General features: G+C 44.1%; 1 protein-coding gene across 8 annotated transcripts in view; it reads left to right on the top strand.

Annotated features, from left to right (window-relative positions):
• tfeb (transcription factor EB) overlaps nt 1–15,968 on the top strand; it is a 137,726-nt gene that overhangs the window by 35,233 nt on the left and 86,525 nt on the right. Inside the window, exons 2-3 of one of the 8 annotated variants that reach the window (XM_087973413.1) lie at nt 9,590–9,691; nt 10,433–10,541. The exons of 5 other annotated variants lie outside the window; for them this stretch is intronic. In XM_087973413.1, the coding sequence (XP_087829539.1) occupies nt 10,528–10,541 (14 nt within the window). In that variant the 5' untranslated portion in view covers nt 9,590–9,691; nt 10,433–10,527. Of the gene's footprint in view, nt 1–9,589; nt 9,692–10,432; nt 10,542–14,444; nt 14,525–15,968 lie in introns of those variants that run through there. 2 more of the 8 variants (XM_087973414.1, XM_087973416.1) reach the window with 2 other exon arrangements.

Raw genomic sequence — 15,968 nt, 5'->3', positions numbered from 1 at the left:
GTAGTTTAGGTGGGCTTGGATCGGCGCAACATCGAGGGCCCAAGGGCCTGTACTGCGCTGTATTCTTCTATGTTCTATGTTCTATGTTCTAAACCTTCTCTGCACCCGTTCCAGTGCCTCCACATCCTTCCTATAGTATGGCGACCAAAACTGCACACAATATTCCAGATGCGGCCGCACCAGAGTCTTATACAACTGCATCATGACCTCAGGACTCCGGAACTCAATTCCTCTACCAATAAAAGCCAGTACGCCATATGCCTTCCTCACCGCACTATTTACCTGGGTGGCAACTTTCAGAGATCTGTGTACATGGACACCAAGATCCCTCTGCTCATCCACACTACCAAGTATCCGACCATTAGCCCAGTACCCCATCTTTTTGTTATTCTTCCCAAAGTGAATCACCTCACACTTAGCTACATTGAATTCCATTTGCCACCTTTCTGCCCAGCTCTGCAGCTTCTCTATATCCTGCTGTAACCTGCCACATCCTTCCTCACTGTCAACAACTCCTCCGACTTTCGTATCATCCGCAAACTTGCTCACCCAACCTTCTAACCCCTCTTCCAGGTCATTTATAAAAATGACAAACAGCAATGGTCCCAAAACAGATCCTTGCGGAACACCGCTAGTGACGGCACTCCATGAAGAAACTTTGCCATCAACTACTACCCTCTGTCTTCTTCCATCCAGCCAATTCCTAATCCAAACCTCCAACTCACCCTCAATGCCATATTTCCGTATTTTCTGCAGTAGCCTACCATGGGGAACCTTATCAAACGCCTTACTAAAATCCATATATACCACATCTACCGCTTTCCCCTCATCAACCTCCTTCGTCACCTTTTCAAAGAATTCAATAAGGTTTGTGAGGCACGACCTGCCCTTCACAAAACCATGCTGACTATCCTTGATCACATTATTCCTATCCAGATGTGCATAAATCCTATCCCTTACAATTCTCTCTAAGACTTTGCCCACAACAGAAGTGAGACTCACCGGCCTATAGTTACTAGGGTTATCCCTACTCCCCTTTTTGAACAAGGGAACCACATTTGCTATCCTCCAGTCTTCTGGCACTACTCCTGTAGACAAAGAGGACATAAAAATCAAGGCCAATGGCTCTGCAATCTCCTCCCTTGCTTCCCAGAGAATCCTAGGATAAATGCCATCAGGCCCAGGGGACTTATCTATTTTCACCTTTTCCAGGATTTCCAACACCTCTTCTCTACATACCTCAAAGCCATCCATTCTACTTATTTGTGACTCCGTATTCACATCGACGACAATGCCCTGTTCCTGAGTAAATACTGAAGAAAAGTATTCATTCAGTGTCTCCCCAATCTCTTCCGCCTCCACACGCAACTTCCCACTACTATCCTTGACTGGACCTATTCCTACCCTAGTCATTCTTTTATTCCTGACATACCTATAGAAAGCCTTAGGGTTTTCCCTAATCCTACCGACTAAGGACCTTTCATGTCCCCTCCTTGCTGCTCTTAGCTCTCTCTTCAGGTCCTTCCTGGCTACCCTATAACTCTCGATCGCCCCAATTGAACCTTCACGTCTCATCTTGAGATAGGCCTCCCTCTTCCATTTAACAAGGGATTCCAATTCCTTATTAAACCACGGCTCCCTCGCACGACCCTTTCCTCCCTGCCTGACAGGTACATAATTATCAAGGACACTCAATAATTGCTCCTTGAACAAGCTCCACATATCATTTACACTCTTGCCTTGGAGTCTACTTTTCCAAGCCACACATCCTAAGTCATGCCTCACCGCATCATAATTTCCCTGACCCCAGCTATAACTCTTGCCCTGTAGTACACACTTATCCCTCTCCATCACGAGAGTAAAAATCACCGAATTATGGTCACTATCCCCAAAGTGCTCACCTACCTCTAATTCTAACACCTGGCCTGGTTCGTTACCCAGAACCAAATCCAGTATGGCCTCACCTCTTGTTGGCCTGTCTACATATTGTGTCAGGAAACTCTCCTGCACACATTGAACAAACACTGACCCATCTAACGAACTTGTTCATGTATATGCGATAGGCAAGTCTTTTTAACTTGACAGAAGCATCCTGTAGGGGCTAGCACTACTCATGTTGGTACTGGATAGCAGCATGAAACATTCACCGATAGTTTAAATGTTTGTGATACCTTACCCTTCCTGAGTAATTCTGAGGGCAAATTTCAGCACCAGGATCTGAGGGCCCTTCTTGGGTTTGCACAATACACAGAGAGAAATGATCTGACCAAGGTCTCTGGTATCCAATTGCTTCCCCCTGTTACTGGGTGCTCACTGCCTCGGTATTTCTTATGGATTGTCCAGAGGAGCACAAAATCAAAAGCTTCAATAAAATGTCCCTTTTTTCCTGCAGTTGTCCAACTGAATATCCGATTTTAAGAAGTGTGTCGTCATCATTAAACATGCAGATCAAGCTTGGATTGCAGGGCCCAAGCACGATTGTGTGTCTGTGTGCAGGTGTAGGTGTGTGTGTATGAGTGTGGGTGTGGGAGTGTGCACGTGTTGGAGTGTGTCTGTGGGTGTGGTTGAAGAGTGTGGGTGTGTCTGTGTGTGGGTGTTGGTGGGCGTGTGTGTGGGCCCTGGGTGAGTGGAGAGGGACTGGCAGGGTGAAGCCACTGGGAACCAGATCAAGGAAGTTTGATGAATAAAGAGATGGGGATCATTATCGAGGGAACGGCACAATGACCAAACTCAACCTGTTCATTTCCAGCTAATGGGGGGGAGGGGGGTGTGGGGAGGAAGAGGAGGAGAGAGAGTTGAAGTCTTGACACTCTGTGAGTGTTGATTTCCATTGAAGTGCAGTGGTGGTGTTGGGAGGATGAATGTATTGGGAGGATACTTGGAGCTTAGAAAGCAGAGAGCTTTCATTAGATCAATAAAATAGAGACAAGAAGATGTTTATGTTCTTTAACAAGTTAATCATCCAGCTGCTCTCTGAGTAAGTTAAGCCAACACAGACAATAGGAGACTGTTCATCTTTGGAGCACAAAAGGGAAGCATTGGCATTAAATTCTAAAAGGATGTCATAAGGTTCAGATACAATAGGTACAGTTAGGCTGCTGTTAAAGTTTTGCCTGATGAAGAATGTGCATTTATCTGTAATTTGAATGGATCTGAACAAAAGATGCCTGTTGTGTCATTGCAATGTGAATTAACATTAACTGAATCAATGGACTTTGAATTAAGACATGTGGTGTGCATATCAGCCAGCTCGACTCATGGAACTGGGGATGGACTCTGAGAGAATATCAGTGAAGCAGTGCTTCGGAGTGTTATCCCTTGTCTACACTCCATTTCAGAGTCACTCACACCAAGTTTAACTATTGCTCAATCTCTCAAATCCTAACCTCGCCAAGAATGACTGAATATCCTTTCAGAGTTTCCTCCCTGGTCCAGTCCATTAGCAAGGAATAAAGATTGATAGATTTTGAGATTGGCTGTCTGAGATACTGAGCCTTATCACCATCCGCAACTCTTTAATTTTACTCTTGAATAAAAGCACAATACTGTGGATGCTGGACATCTGAAATAAAAACAGAAAATGCTGGAGAAACTCAGCAGGTTTGGCAGCAGCTGTGGAGAGACAAACAGATTAATGCTTCGAGACCAGTGTGACTCTTGTTCAGAACAGTATTCGGGGAAGAGTTGTAGATGTTAACATGCCTGACTATACCAATACAGAAGAACTAAACCGCTTTCAGAGTGAACAATTAACTGAGAGATAATGAGGTCACTCATTCCTTGGAAATTAAGAAACGAAGTGGGATTTAAAAGATCTGAGGCTACAAAAATGTAAAATCTCTGGATGCCCACTGGTGGTTGGTAAGGATGCATGTGCTGAGGTTAATTTCTGAAGGAAGGTAATGCTGCAGTTATATTGAATACTGATTTGACTGCACTCTGGGTGCTCTGCAGATCTCTGGTCTTGGGGTTGCCTAAAAGACATTAAAAGCAGTGGAAAACATTAGGTAAAGTTTCCATGAAGAATTGAGAAGATTCTTCATGAGTAAGGGGCTCAAGGGTTATGGAGAATAGGCAGGAGAATGAGATTAAGAAATATATCAGTAATGAACAAATGATAGACTGAATGGCCTGGTTCTTCCCCTATACCTTTTCGACTTCTGGCCCAAGATGTAACCATGTCTATTCACAAAGATCGGGAGTCTATCGCTGTTCCCTTCTGAAAAGAGAGTGAGAAGGAACCTGATTAAAGTCTAAAATTATTCATATGTTTGATAAGGTGGACATTGAGAAATGTTTCTGCCTGTTCATGTATCCAGAACAAATATGCATTAACACAAATGATTTGCCAAAAAAGGATTGAGAAGGAATTCCTTTGCCTGGAGTTCTGAAAATGAGAGTCTTACTGTCACATTGAATGCCGTGATCGAAGCAAACAGCATTGACATATTTGTGTGTCTGTGTGTCTGTGTCTGTGTGTGTGTTTTGCTCTGTCTCTCTGTCCCTCCAACATTTTCTTCCCCAATCCCATTCACCAGCATCTTCCTGAATGATTACTCAGTCCATGTGCTAATCCAGCCCTGTAGAATGGGAAGTGACGTGTGTTTTCCATGTACTGTGCTTCTGTGCTGTCAAGATGTGCTCAAACTCAACCCAATATACATCAAGTTACTGGCAGATTCTCCGATCAATGACATCAAAGAACATTGATGTTTCGCAGGTTGTGTAGTTTTATAAAGTCCGTCATGGAATCTGCTTCAACAGCTGTAATCAATTAAGTGACATCAATTTAATGCAGATGTTGAGGTCATATGACACTAGTAAGCCAATATGTACCACATGTATAAAAGCATTTCCCCAAAAATATACAACTACACGTTACTCAATATCCCTGATCAACACAAAAATTTATCGCTAATTAGGAAAGGTGTATGTTAATTCCAGTCAGTCACATTTTCATCAGTCTTTGTAACTTTTGGGGATGTGACTCGTGAGTCTGAGGAGCTCTCTCAAAACCTGGTTAAGAGGAATTATTGAGCAGTACAGCACAGTCCAGGCCCTTCGGCCCACGATGTTGCGCCGAACATTTATCTTAATCTAAGATCAACCTAACCCAGACACCCCTCACTTTACTGCCACCCATGTGCTTGTCCAACAGTCACTGAAATGTCCCTAATGTCTCTGATTCTACCACCACTGTTGGCAGTGCATTCCATGTACCCACCACTCTCTGTGTAAAGAACCTCCCTCTGATATCTCCCCTAATCCTTCCTCCAATCACCTTAAAATTATGACTTTTCGTGACAGCCATTTCTGCCCTGGGGAAAGGTCTCTGGCTATCTACTCTCTCTATGCCTCTCATTACCTTGTACACCTTTATCAAGTCACCTCTCTTTCTTCTTCTCTTCAGTGTGAAAAGCCCTAGCTCATTCAATCTCTCTTCATAAGACAAGCCCTCCAATCTGGGCAACATCCTCTGAACCCTCTCTAAAGCATTTACATCCTTCCTACAATGAGGCGACCAGAACTAGACAAAGTATTCCAAGTGTGGTTTAACCAGGGTTTTATGGAGCTGCAGCGAAACCTTGTGGTTCTTAAACTCAATCCCCCTGTTAATGAAAGCTAAAACACAATACGCCTTCTTAACAACCCTATCATCTTGGGTGGAAACTTTGTGGGATCTATGTACGTGGACCCCAACATCCCACTGTTCCAGAATGCTGCCAAGAATCCTGTCTTTAACCCTATATTCTGCATTCAAATTTGACCTTCCAAATTGAATCACTTTGCATTTATCCAGGTTGAACTCCATCTGCCACTTCTCAGCCCAGCTCTGCATCCTGTCAATGTCTTGTTGGAGCCTGCAACAGCCCGCGACACTGTCTACAACCCCATCGACCGTTGTGTCAGCGACAAACCCACCCTTTCACTTCTTCATCCAAGTCATTTATTAAACACTACAAAGAGCAGAGGCCCAAGAACAGATCCCTGCGGGACACCACTGGTCACTGACCTCCAGGCGGAATACTTTCCATCCACTACCACTCGCTGTCTTCTTTTGGCCAGCCAATTCTGTATCCAGACAGCCAAATGTCCCTGTATCCCATACCTCCTAACTTTCTGAGTGAGCCTACCATGAGAAACCTTATCAAATGCCTTATTGAAATCCATATACACCACATCCACTGCTCAACCTTCGTCAAATTGTCACATCACATCCTCAAAGAACTCAATAAGGCTTGTGAGGCATGACCTGCCCCTCACAAAACCATGCTGACTATCTCTAATCAAACTGTCTTTCCAAATAGTCATAGACCTATCTCTCAGAGTCCTTTCCAGTTCCTTGCTTACCAAAAATGTAAGACCAACTGGTCTGAAATTCCCAGGGATTTCCCTATTTCCTTTCTCGAATAGAAGAACAACATTCGCCTCCCTCAATCATCCAGTACTAGTCCCATGGAGAGTGAGGATGCAAAGATCATCGCCAGGGGCACAGCAATCTTGTTCCTCAATCCCCGTAGAAACTTTGGATATATCTGGTCTAGCCCTGAGGACTTATCTATCTTGAAGCTTCCCAGAATTTCCAGCACATCCACTTTCTTAATATCAATCTGTTCAAGCCTATTAACCTGGTCCATGGTGTTCTCACTATCAACAAGGTCCTCTCTCTAGTGAATACTGAAGCAAAACACACATTTAGGGCCTCCCCTATCTCTTCAGACTCCAGGTACAAGTTCCCTCCACTATCCCTGATAGGCTGTACCCTATCTCTGAACATTCTCTTATTTCTCACATATGTGTAGAACACTTTTGGGTTTTCCCTAATCCTTCCCTCCAAGACTTTTTTGTGCCCCCTCCTATCTCTCCTCAGTCCATCTTTGAGTTCTTTCCTATCTTCCCTGTAATCCTCTAAAGCTGTGCCAGATCCTTGCTTTCTCAACCATAAGTAAGCTTCCTTCTTCATTTTGACAAAAAGCTCCTCTGCTCTTGTTATCCAAGGCTCCTTCGCCTTACCATTCCTTGCCTATCTCAGTGGGACAAGGTTATCTAACACTTGTAACAAATGCTCCTTAAACTGCCTGTTGTGCCTTTCCTGGAAAACAATTGTTCCCAATTTATACTCCACAGCTCCTGTCTAATAACAGTAATTTCTCCTCTCCCTTCCTATTCTGTCTGCTCCTATCCCTCTCCATGGCGATGGTAAAGGTGAGGCAGGTGTGGTCACTGTCACTGAAATGCTCTCCCACTGTGAAATCTGACACCTGGCCTGCCTTGTTGCCGAGCACCAAATCCAATATGGCCTCCCTCCTAATCGGCCTATCTACATATTGAGTCAGGAATCCCTCCTGGACACACCTGGCAAAATCGGCTCCATCCAGACCATTTGCACTAAAGAGGTTCCAGTCCGTATTGTGGAAGTCACCCATAACAACAACTCTGTTACATCTGCACCTTTCCATGATCTGCTGTCCAGTCTGTTCTTCCAACTGTCTGCTGCTGTTGGGGGGATCTATACAAAACACCCAATGAAGTGACTGCTCCTTTCCTGTTACCGACTCCCACCCATATTGACTCAGTAGACAAACCCTCCTCAACAACCTCCTTTTCTGCAGCTGTGGTACACTCTCTAATTAACAATCCTACTCCCCTTCCTCTTCTACCACCCCCCCCCCCCCCCCCCCCCCCCAGTTCTTTTTAAAAGATCTAAACCCTGGAATATCCAGCAACCATTCCTGCTCCTGTGGAATTCATGGCTCTGTTATGACCACAACATTGTAGGTCCAAGTACTGATCCATTTCTAAGTTCATTACTCTTATTCCTGACACTCCTTGCATTGAAACGGGCACACTTTAACCCATTCCTTTGCCCTATCAACAGTGTATCCTTCCTGACTGACTGACTGTCTGCCATCTATTTCTGCCTGTTCAACAACTACCCTCTCCTCTGATCTGTAGTTCAGATTCCATTCCCCCGCCAAACTAGTTCAAACCCTCCAGAAGTGCTCTGGCAAATCTCCCGCCCAGGACATTTGTGCCCCTCCAGATTAAGTGCAACCCGTCCTTCATGTACAGGTCCCACCTTCCCCAGAAGGTACCCCAATGATCTACGTATCTGAAGCCCTCCCTCCTGCACCAGCTCTACAACTGTGTGTTTGGATATTCTTAAGGCAGTGGTATCTCCCCACATCCATTGACCAGCAGATCCCTGACAATCACTTCCCTCCACATGGTTACTGAGCAACTCAGGCCCTCTGCATTGATCCTCTTTGGGGAAGTGATGCATAGCATGTATAGCCACCTCCACCTCCCAAGTGGTATACAGAAACAGGCTAGAAAGCATTTGGGAGGCATGGTTAGTAAGTTTGTGGATGGCACCAAGATTAGTGTTTCTTGGAAAGTGAGAAAGGTTATCTTGGATTTCAAAAGGATCATGATCAGTTGGACCAATAGGCTGAGAAGTGGCAGACAGAGTTTAATTTAAATAAATTCGAGGTGTTACATTTTGGCAAAACAAACAAGGGCAGGACTTGTACAATTAAAAGGAGGGCCCTGGGTAATGTTGTAAAACAGAGCACCGGGGGTTCGCGTACGTAATTCTTTGCAGTTGAGTCACAGGTAGACACGATGGTTAGGAAGGCATTTAGCATGCTTGCCTTCATTGCTCAGATCTTTGAGTATGGGAGGTCATACAGGATGTTGGTGAGGCCACTTTTGACGTATGCAGTTCTGGTCACCCTGTTACAGAAGGTTAGTATTAAATTGGAGAGGGTTCAGAAAAGATTTACCAGGATATTGCCAGGTCTGAATGATTTGAGTTATAAGGAGAGGCTAGATAGGCTGGGACATTTTTTCACTGGAGCATAGGAGGTTGAGGGGTGACCATACAGAGATTTAAAAAATCATGAAGAGCAGAGATAAGGTGAAAAGCCAAGGCCTTTTCCCTATAATAAGGGAGTTCAAAACGAGGGGCACGTTTTTAAAGTGAGAGAAGAATTTAAAAGGGACCTGGGGGGCACTTTTTCACACAGAGGGTGGTTCATATTGGGAGTGAACTGCCAGAGGGAGTGGTAGATGCAGGTATAGTTACAACATTTAAAAGAGATTTGGACAGTTACTTGAATAGGAAAGATTTCGAGAGATATGGCCCAAATGCAGGCAAGAACGACCAGTTTAGTTTCAGAGACTTGGTCAGCTTGGATGGGTTGGACGGAAGGACCTGTTTCCGTGCTCTTTGACTCCATGACTCTAGTGCTTTCACCTGGCTTCACATTGGGAATGGTAAAGTCCATTGCCCTGGCAAGTGGTGACTCAATGGTTGGCATGTGACAGTGGAATTTCTTTAAAGCTTTATGGAGATCCTTTGAATCCCTGCACCTTCTGAGGTCTCCTGGCTGTTTCACTGCTACTGCGATGCCAATCCAGTGTCACTTTCTTATTTACGCCCTTCCTTCCCATCTCCTTGACCTCGTCTTTCTGGCTGGCCTGGGGACCAGCTAGAACTGTCATTAGCAGATGCAGAATTGTCTTTTACTCTCACCTCCTTCAAGATGATAATCACCAGGAAGACATCTTTTTTGTAATTGTTTAGGATCTGCTTTTCCATCAGAGACTCAGTGGCCTAGGAAACACAGCAGATCTCTCCAGGTTGTGCAGGGTTAACTGTTCAAGCTTCAGACTTGCTTCAGTCCAGGTCAGTAGATTTTGCCTAATACCTATTATTGGGAATTCCATTCTTCCCATTGGGATCACTGCTTCATCTGTCCTCTTGGGATAAGTATCATTCCGTCATATGACCTTAGCCTTTGGGGCACGACCTTGACCAACTTCACACTGTTCTCATGAAGCTTATGATGTTAGATAAAGCACCTGTATCTATCTGACACCTCATGTTCGCTTGATGCTGTCATCTGGCCGTCAGCATTATCATTCTAACTGTCTCAAACCATGTAACACCTTTGGACCAAATGACATCCACCTGTTGTGAAGTGACTTGTCCAAATCATCTGCTGGCATCTCTCCAGCAGCCATCTTTATAGATTTACCTTGCTTCTTTTGAGCTAAAAACTTGAACATGCAATTCGGTGATTTCAGTTTCTTACTGTCTCGAGTGTACCTATGCTGGACATTGTCCCTATCCTTTTAGGTGAGAGCCTCTGCAGTGTTTACATCCATAACTCTTGCCTTGATCTTTCTGCTGGCTATTTTGCAAATATTTCTTCATCTTTTCCAATATTGTCATTTGGTTTGTAACATCTCTGGACATAGTGTGAACCTTCATTAATAGACCCCAGCTGAATAACAATGTCAGAGGTTCAGCATATGTCAATGGCTTTCTTGGGATAAGATTGTCCTCTCTTAGTAGATGTTCTCTAATGGTAGAATCTCTTATGTTAAAGACAGTTCTAACGCAGATTATCTTTCCCTTATCCAGTCTTTCAGGATTCATCCGGAGGTGTCGGTGTTCTCACAGGTCTCACTCTCCCCCAAGCTCTGACGTTGAACACATACCATTCACAAACAACATTCATGGATAGCTCAATGTACGTTTTCAAAGATTTCAAAATTCTCTTGTGTGCGTTCCCCAGTCCACAGTGAGCTTCGGACTGCAATAAAACATGAAACCCTTTACCCAGTGTTTCTCATGAGATTTCTTTGCTCAGGCTTTTTAAAAAAAATCTATTCCTGTAAATATTTGATGGTCTGAGAATGACGTCTGAGCAGTTGGAGGATAGTATGGTTTTTTTTGAGAGGATCCTTGGTTAACTGGAGCACACACTCTCATTCACTTTTTTTTCCTTCATCTATCGCTCTTTTTCTCTCTCTCTTTCTCGCTCTCTATTATCCTCCCTCATTCCCAGTGTGAGCCTGTCTACCTCTCTCACTATCTCAGATACTCTTTTGATCTTTCCATCTTTCTCTTTCTCTCTCTACATTGTGAACAGTTGTGGGTGCCACATTATTGGAAAGATATGAATACGAGAATGTAAAAGCGATTTACTGGGATGATCTCAGGAGTGAGAAATGTCAGCGATGAGGATAGACTTCTTGGAGAGGTGAAGATTGGATAGAGGTTTTCAAAACCAGGAGCAGTCGGACAGAGTAGGTAGAGTGAAGCTATTTCAGTGTGTAAATGGAGAATTAAGAGGGCCTAGGTTTAAAGTGATGTACAAACAAAATCGAGGGTAATGTGTGAAAAATAACAGTTTCACACAGTAAATAGGTCTGGAATGCACTGTCTGAAAATATAGTGGAGGCAGGTTCATTTGAGGCATTCAAGAGGGGCGTTGGATGGCTATTTGAATAGAAATAATGCATAAGGATATGGGAACAGAGAGCGGGGGATAATGATTTGGGGATAAAGAGTGGGGGGATAAGGATATGGGGACAGAGAGCAGGGGGATAAGGATTTGGGGATAAAGAGTGGGGGGTGGAGGGGATAAGGATATGGGGACAGAGAGCAGGGGGATAAGGATTTGGAGACAGAGTGGGGAATGGGCATGAGGGAATCGAGCCAGTGCAGACACGATGGGCTGAATGGCCTTCTGTACTGTGAGAATTCTGTGATTTCATTCTCTGTTTCCACCCACCTCTCTCTCTACTCTCTTCCTGCTTCCCCCCTCTCTCTCTTTCCCCCCTTGCCCACCCCCTCCCCTCTCTCTCTCCCCCCCGTTTCCCCCACTGTCTCCTCTCTCCCTCTCTTCTCTTCTCCCCTCCCACTCTCTCCCCCCTCTATCCCCTCTCTCTCCTCCTTTCCTCATCCCCTCTTTGTTTCTCCTCCCTCTCCCCCAGCTCCCCACCTTGCTCTCCCTCTCTGTTAGCTTATTTCTGAAGTCTGTGAGTTTGATTGTTGTTTGTATGGGGTGGGAGGGAGTCCGGTGAGGGGTGTTGCTGCTGTCTGGATGTACAGTCTGTGCCCTGAATGCACAATCTGGTTCAGTCACAATCGACCAAAGCTCAGTTCAGTCTCTGCCTTCCAGTTTGCTGTGATCACTGAAGTTTGTTTGCCACAGATTTGTTTAAAAGTGAAAGTGAAATCATGATTTAAAGCTTTGCCCTTTGTTCCAGTACACAATAGCAAGTTCCCTGAATTTATGTTCCTGATTGGAGTGGGACATCACCCGAAAATCCTCTCCACAGCTGGACTGTTATCATGCCAGGGGAATCCCCAGCTGGAGTTCAACCAAGCACCACATGACCATCTCATAATGCTGGAAATTCCAGTCTCTGTGTAAAAACAGCGAGCCTTGGAACACGTGGATACAAACTCGCTCTTTCCCATTTCCCCTTCTCCACATCCCTTCCCTCTGGAGTTGCCAACTCCTCCATATTGGCCGGGAGTCACCAGGAATTCGAGAGTATTGCTTGGATCTCTGAAGGCAGGATTAAGTCTTTGGGATAAAAATTATTTGAATTTAATTCTTTTTCAGCCCTTTCATTTATTTGTATCGAGGTAAAGATATAGAAAAAAAGGGAATTGATAGGTTGACACTCAGAATTAACCAATCAATGCTGTAAGAACGTGTGTGTAGTTAGTATGTGTTGTATATGTTACATAAAAACCACTTCTACACACTAAGTGGGATCGATGTTTGGAAATTCCTTCCACAAATGGTAGTAGATGCTGGATCAGTTGTTAATGTTAAAGCTGGGCTGGATGAACTTTTATTATGCAAGGGTATAAAGGGATATGGATCAAAGGTAGGTAAATGATGTTAGGCCACAGATCAGCCATGATCTCATTAAATGATGGACCAGGCTCAAGGGGCTGAATGGCCTACCTGTTTCTAGCTTTCTATGTATAATGACCTTTTTCTGAGCTGCATCTTTTCTATGGTTCTATGTGAAGGTTGGGTTATAGCAATGATGGACCAATAGTGCGTGTGCAACAATGGAGGTACAGCAGGCAGCAAGTCATGGGATAAAACCTCCAGGGATATGTCCAAGCAAAGTTAACAACTCTGCTCTAGTAATGGGAGAGTTACTGGCAAAGATTAGATTAATTGATCCTACTTGCTCTGAGTTAATCAACCAGATTAACCTACTGGATTGGGGGAGAGGGCTTGCAGGATGAATCTGGAAACCAATAACCCCAATGGTCTTGAGTCACATTTGGCTCAGCCCAGCTGGAAAGGCAGATTCTATTGATTTAGAGGTTATTAGGAACCAGTTGGACTCCAATTACCATCTGCCTCATTGTTCCAGATTGTTTCAACTGAATTCAAATTCTCTGATTGTTGAATGGGAAGATGAGATCTTATTCTCTGGCTCATGGGGTCATTAACATAGCTGTTAATCTCTCAGACCCTCTGACAGTGTTTGCTTCAATGGTCTTTGTAGAAGCAACAGATTTGCATTTATTTGTCCCATCAAGTAGATATTAGTGAAATCAATGTTTGGATTATTCCACAAACTAACTGAAGGGAAATATTGCAAAACAAGAATTTGCCTCTCCTAGCTCAGAATGAAACATGGAGAGTTCAGCTGTTCTTGGGTTGGAGTAAATTCGATACCTCTGCTGGAGGGCTGCATTGATGTATTCAGGACTTTTGTTTGGGTAGACATCCAAATGTTTCTTATTTCCTTTGGAATGTGGACTGCTCTGGCTGGGCCAGCACTTATTGCCCGTCCTTAGTTGCCCTTGAGACGTTGGTTGAACCGCTGCAGTCAATGTGTTGTAGGTTGACCCACAATGCCCTTAGGGTGGGAATTCCAGGATTGTGACCCAGCGACAATGAAGGGACAATGGTGTATTTCCAAGAGTGGCTTGGAGGGGAACTTGCAGGGGCTGGTATTCCCAAGTATTTGCTGCCCTTGTCCTTCTAAATAGAAGGGGTTGTCAATTTAGAAGATGCTGTTGGAAGGATCTTGATGAGCTTACACAGTGGCACCTGTGCCTTGGTGGTGGGGAGGATTGATGGACTAAGGCAGATTCTTCATCTTCATTCTGGACATTATTTGGGATTTTATAATTTGAGATTAAACAGGGCATGGATCCTTCAAGGAGTCACATTGGTGGGGAAGTCATTGGCTTTTCAGATCAGTGAACAGGTTCCTGCTTAGCATATGATCTGCACTGAACTCTCTCTCTCTCTTTACCTGTTGTTTATCTTATTGTGTTGTCACTCATTTTATTTTTGTTTCTCCTCTGTTGTGATTTGTCTCCATAATTCTCTTTCATTCCTTTCCTCTCTCTATATCTGTGCATGTTCACCCTTTTAGTTTTTATCTATCTGTCTGTCCAACTGTCTGTCAGTGTCACGCTGTTTGTAGTTAACTTTGAGTAGGGTGCGTATAAATTTAAATTCTTGCCTTCTCTTTGTTTTTCTCTACATCAATTTCCTTCCCTCTTGCTGCTAGTAATCTCCTTCCTTGCACTTGCTTTTATCTACAATTTGATTCTCATTTCTCCTTTTCCTCTTTCTCTTAAATCCAGTTCAGGAGAAGCTGTCTGTTCTGGTGACTGGTTTGGGAGACCACCTTAAACATCTCTACGAAGGTCATTTGACCAATGAAAGTATCACAGGTGAACTCCTTCTTGTCATTAACAAAATTCCAAGACTGACTAGCCCCGGGAACCAGAATCCTGGCCTGATTTTCCCCCCACTCCCAGTCCTCCAGGATGGTGGGAGTCACTGAACTTCTGTAGAGACCAACTCAGCAAGGAGAGAGAATGGGATTTCCCCAACTGGAGTGATTCTGTACTGGACCACATGCTGTGTCTGCAAACCTTTTGCACAATCTTTCAAATTATTCCATGTGACTCAGAAAAGTCACGTACGTATTTTCAGAGAACAGAAAACTGATTGCCCATACAAGTTTGACCTTCAAGTGGTTATTTTAATTGTTCAGAGTTGTTCTTGGAGGCAGCTGGACTGGAAATTAAATAAAAAGCTGGTGTCAGCAAATAAGAGTGTAACTGTCATTGAGGAAGATTGTGACATTTTACAAAGGAAGCCTGTCACCCTTATGCAGTTTGGGTCTGGGACTCCTGTCCCATGTTAACCGGGTTGAGAGAGGGACACTGGCTTTGTCAATCTTGCTACAAACAAATGGCAAATGATCTGTAAAGATTTCTCGCCACAAAAGCACATTCTCAAAATATTCTTGTATCTGATTTACAGCATCCGCAGTTCTTTTTGCTTTTATTTGAGTAAACGAGACAGACATGAGAAATACTGCAGAGTGTGAAAATAGACAAGTCCCCTGGGCCAGATAGGATCTATCCTAGGATCCTCTGGAAGGAAGGGAAGAGATTGCCGAGCCTTTGGCATTGATTCTCAAATCATCATTGTCTACAGGGATAGTGCCTGAGGACTGGAGGATAGCAAATGTGGTTCCCTTGTTCAAAAAGGGTAGTAGAGACAACCCTGGTAATTACAGACCAGTGAGTCTCACTGTTGGTAAAGTGTTGGAAAAGGTTATAAGAGATAGGATTTATAATCATCTAGAAAAGAATAATCTGATCAGGGACAGTCAGCACGGTTTTGTGAAGGGTAGGTCGTGCCTAACGAATCTTATTGAGTTTTTTGACAAAGTGACCAAACAGGTAGATGAGAGTAAACTGGTTGATGTGGTGTATATGGATTTCAGCAAGGCGTTCGATAAGGTTCCCCACAGTAGACTATTATACAAAATGCGGAGGAATGGGATTGTGGGAGACCTAGCAGTTTGGATCAGTAATTGGCTTGTTGAAAGTAGACAGAGGGTTGTAGTTGATGGAACATGTTCACCTTGGTGTCCAGTTACTAGCGGCGTACCGCAAGGGTCGGTGTTGGGTCCACTGCTGTTCGTCATTTTTATAAATGACCTGGATGAGGGCTTAGAAGGGTGGGTTAGTAAATTTGCGGACGACACTAAGGTCGGTGGAGTTGTGGATAGTGACGAAGGCTGTAATAGGTTGCAGAGAGACATAAATAGGATGCAGAGCTGGGCTGAGAGGTGGCAAATGGAGTTTAATGTGGACAAGT

Source organism: Chiloscyllium plagiosum, unplaced genomic scaffold (assembly GCF_037043375.1).
Source record: "Chiloscyllium plagiosum isolate Xiang-an unplaced genomic scaffold, Cpla_swu_hap1 HiC_scaffold_26, whole genome shotgun sequence".
Lineage (NCBI taxonomy): Eukaryota > Metazoa > Chordata > Chondrichthyes > Orectolobiformes > Hemiscylliidae > Chiloscyllium > Chiloscyllium plagiosum.
Note: the sequence above shows the minus strand (reverse complement) of the source record. Positions and strands in the feature narration are given on the sequence as shown.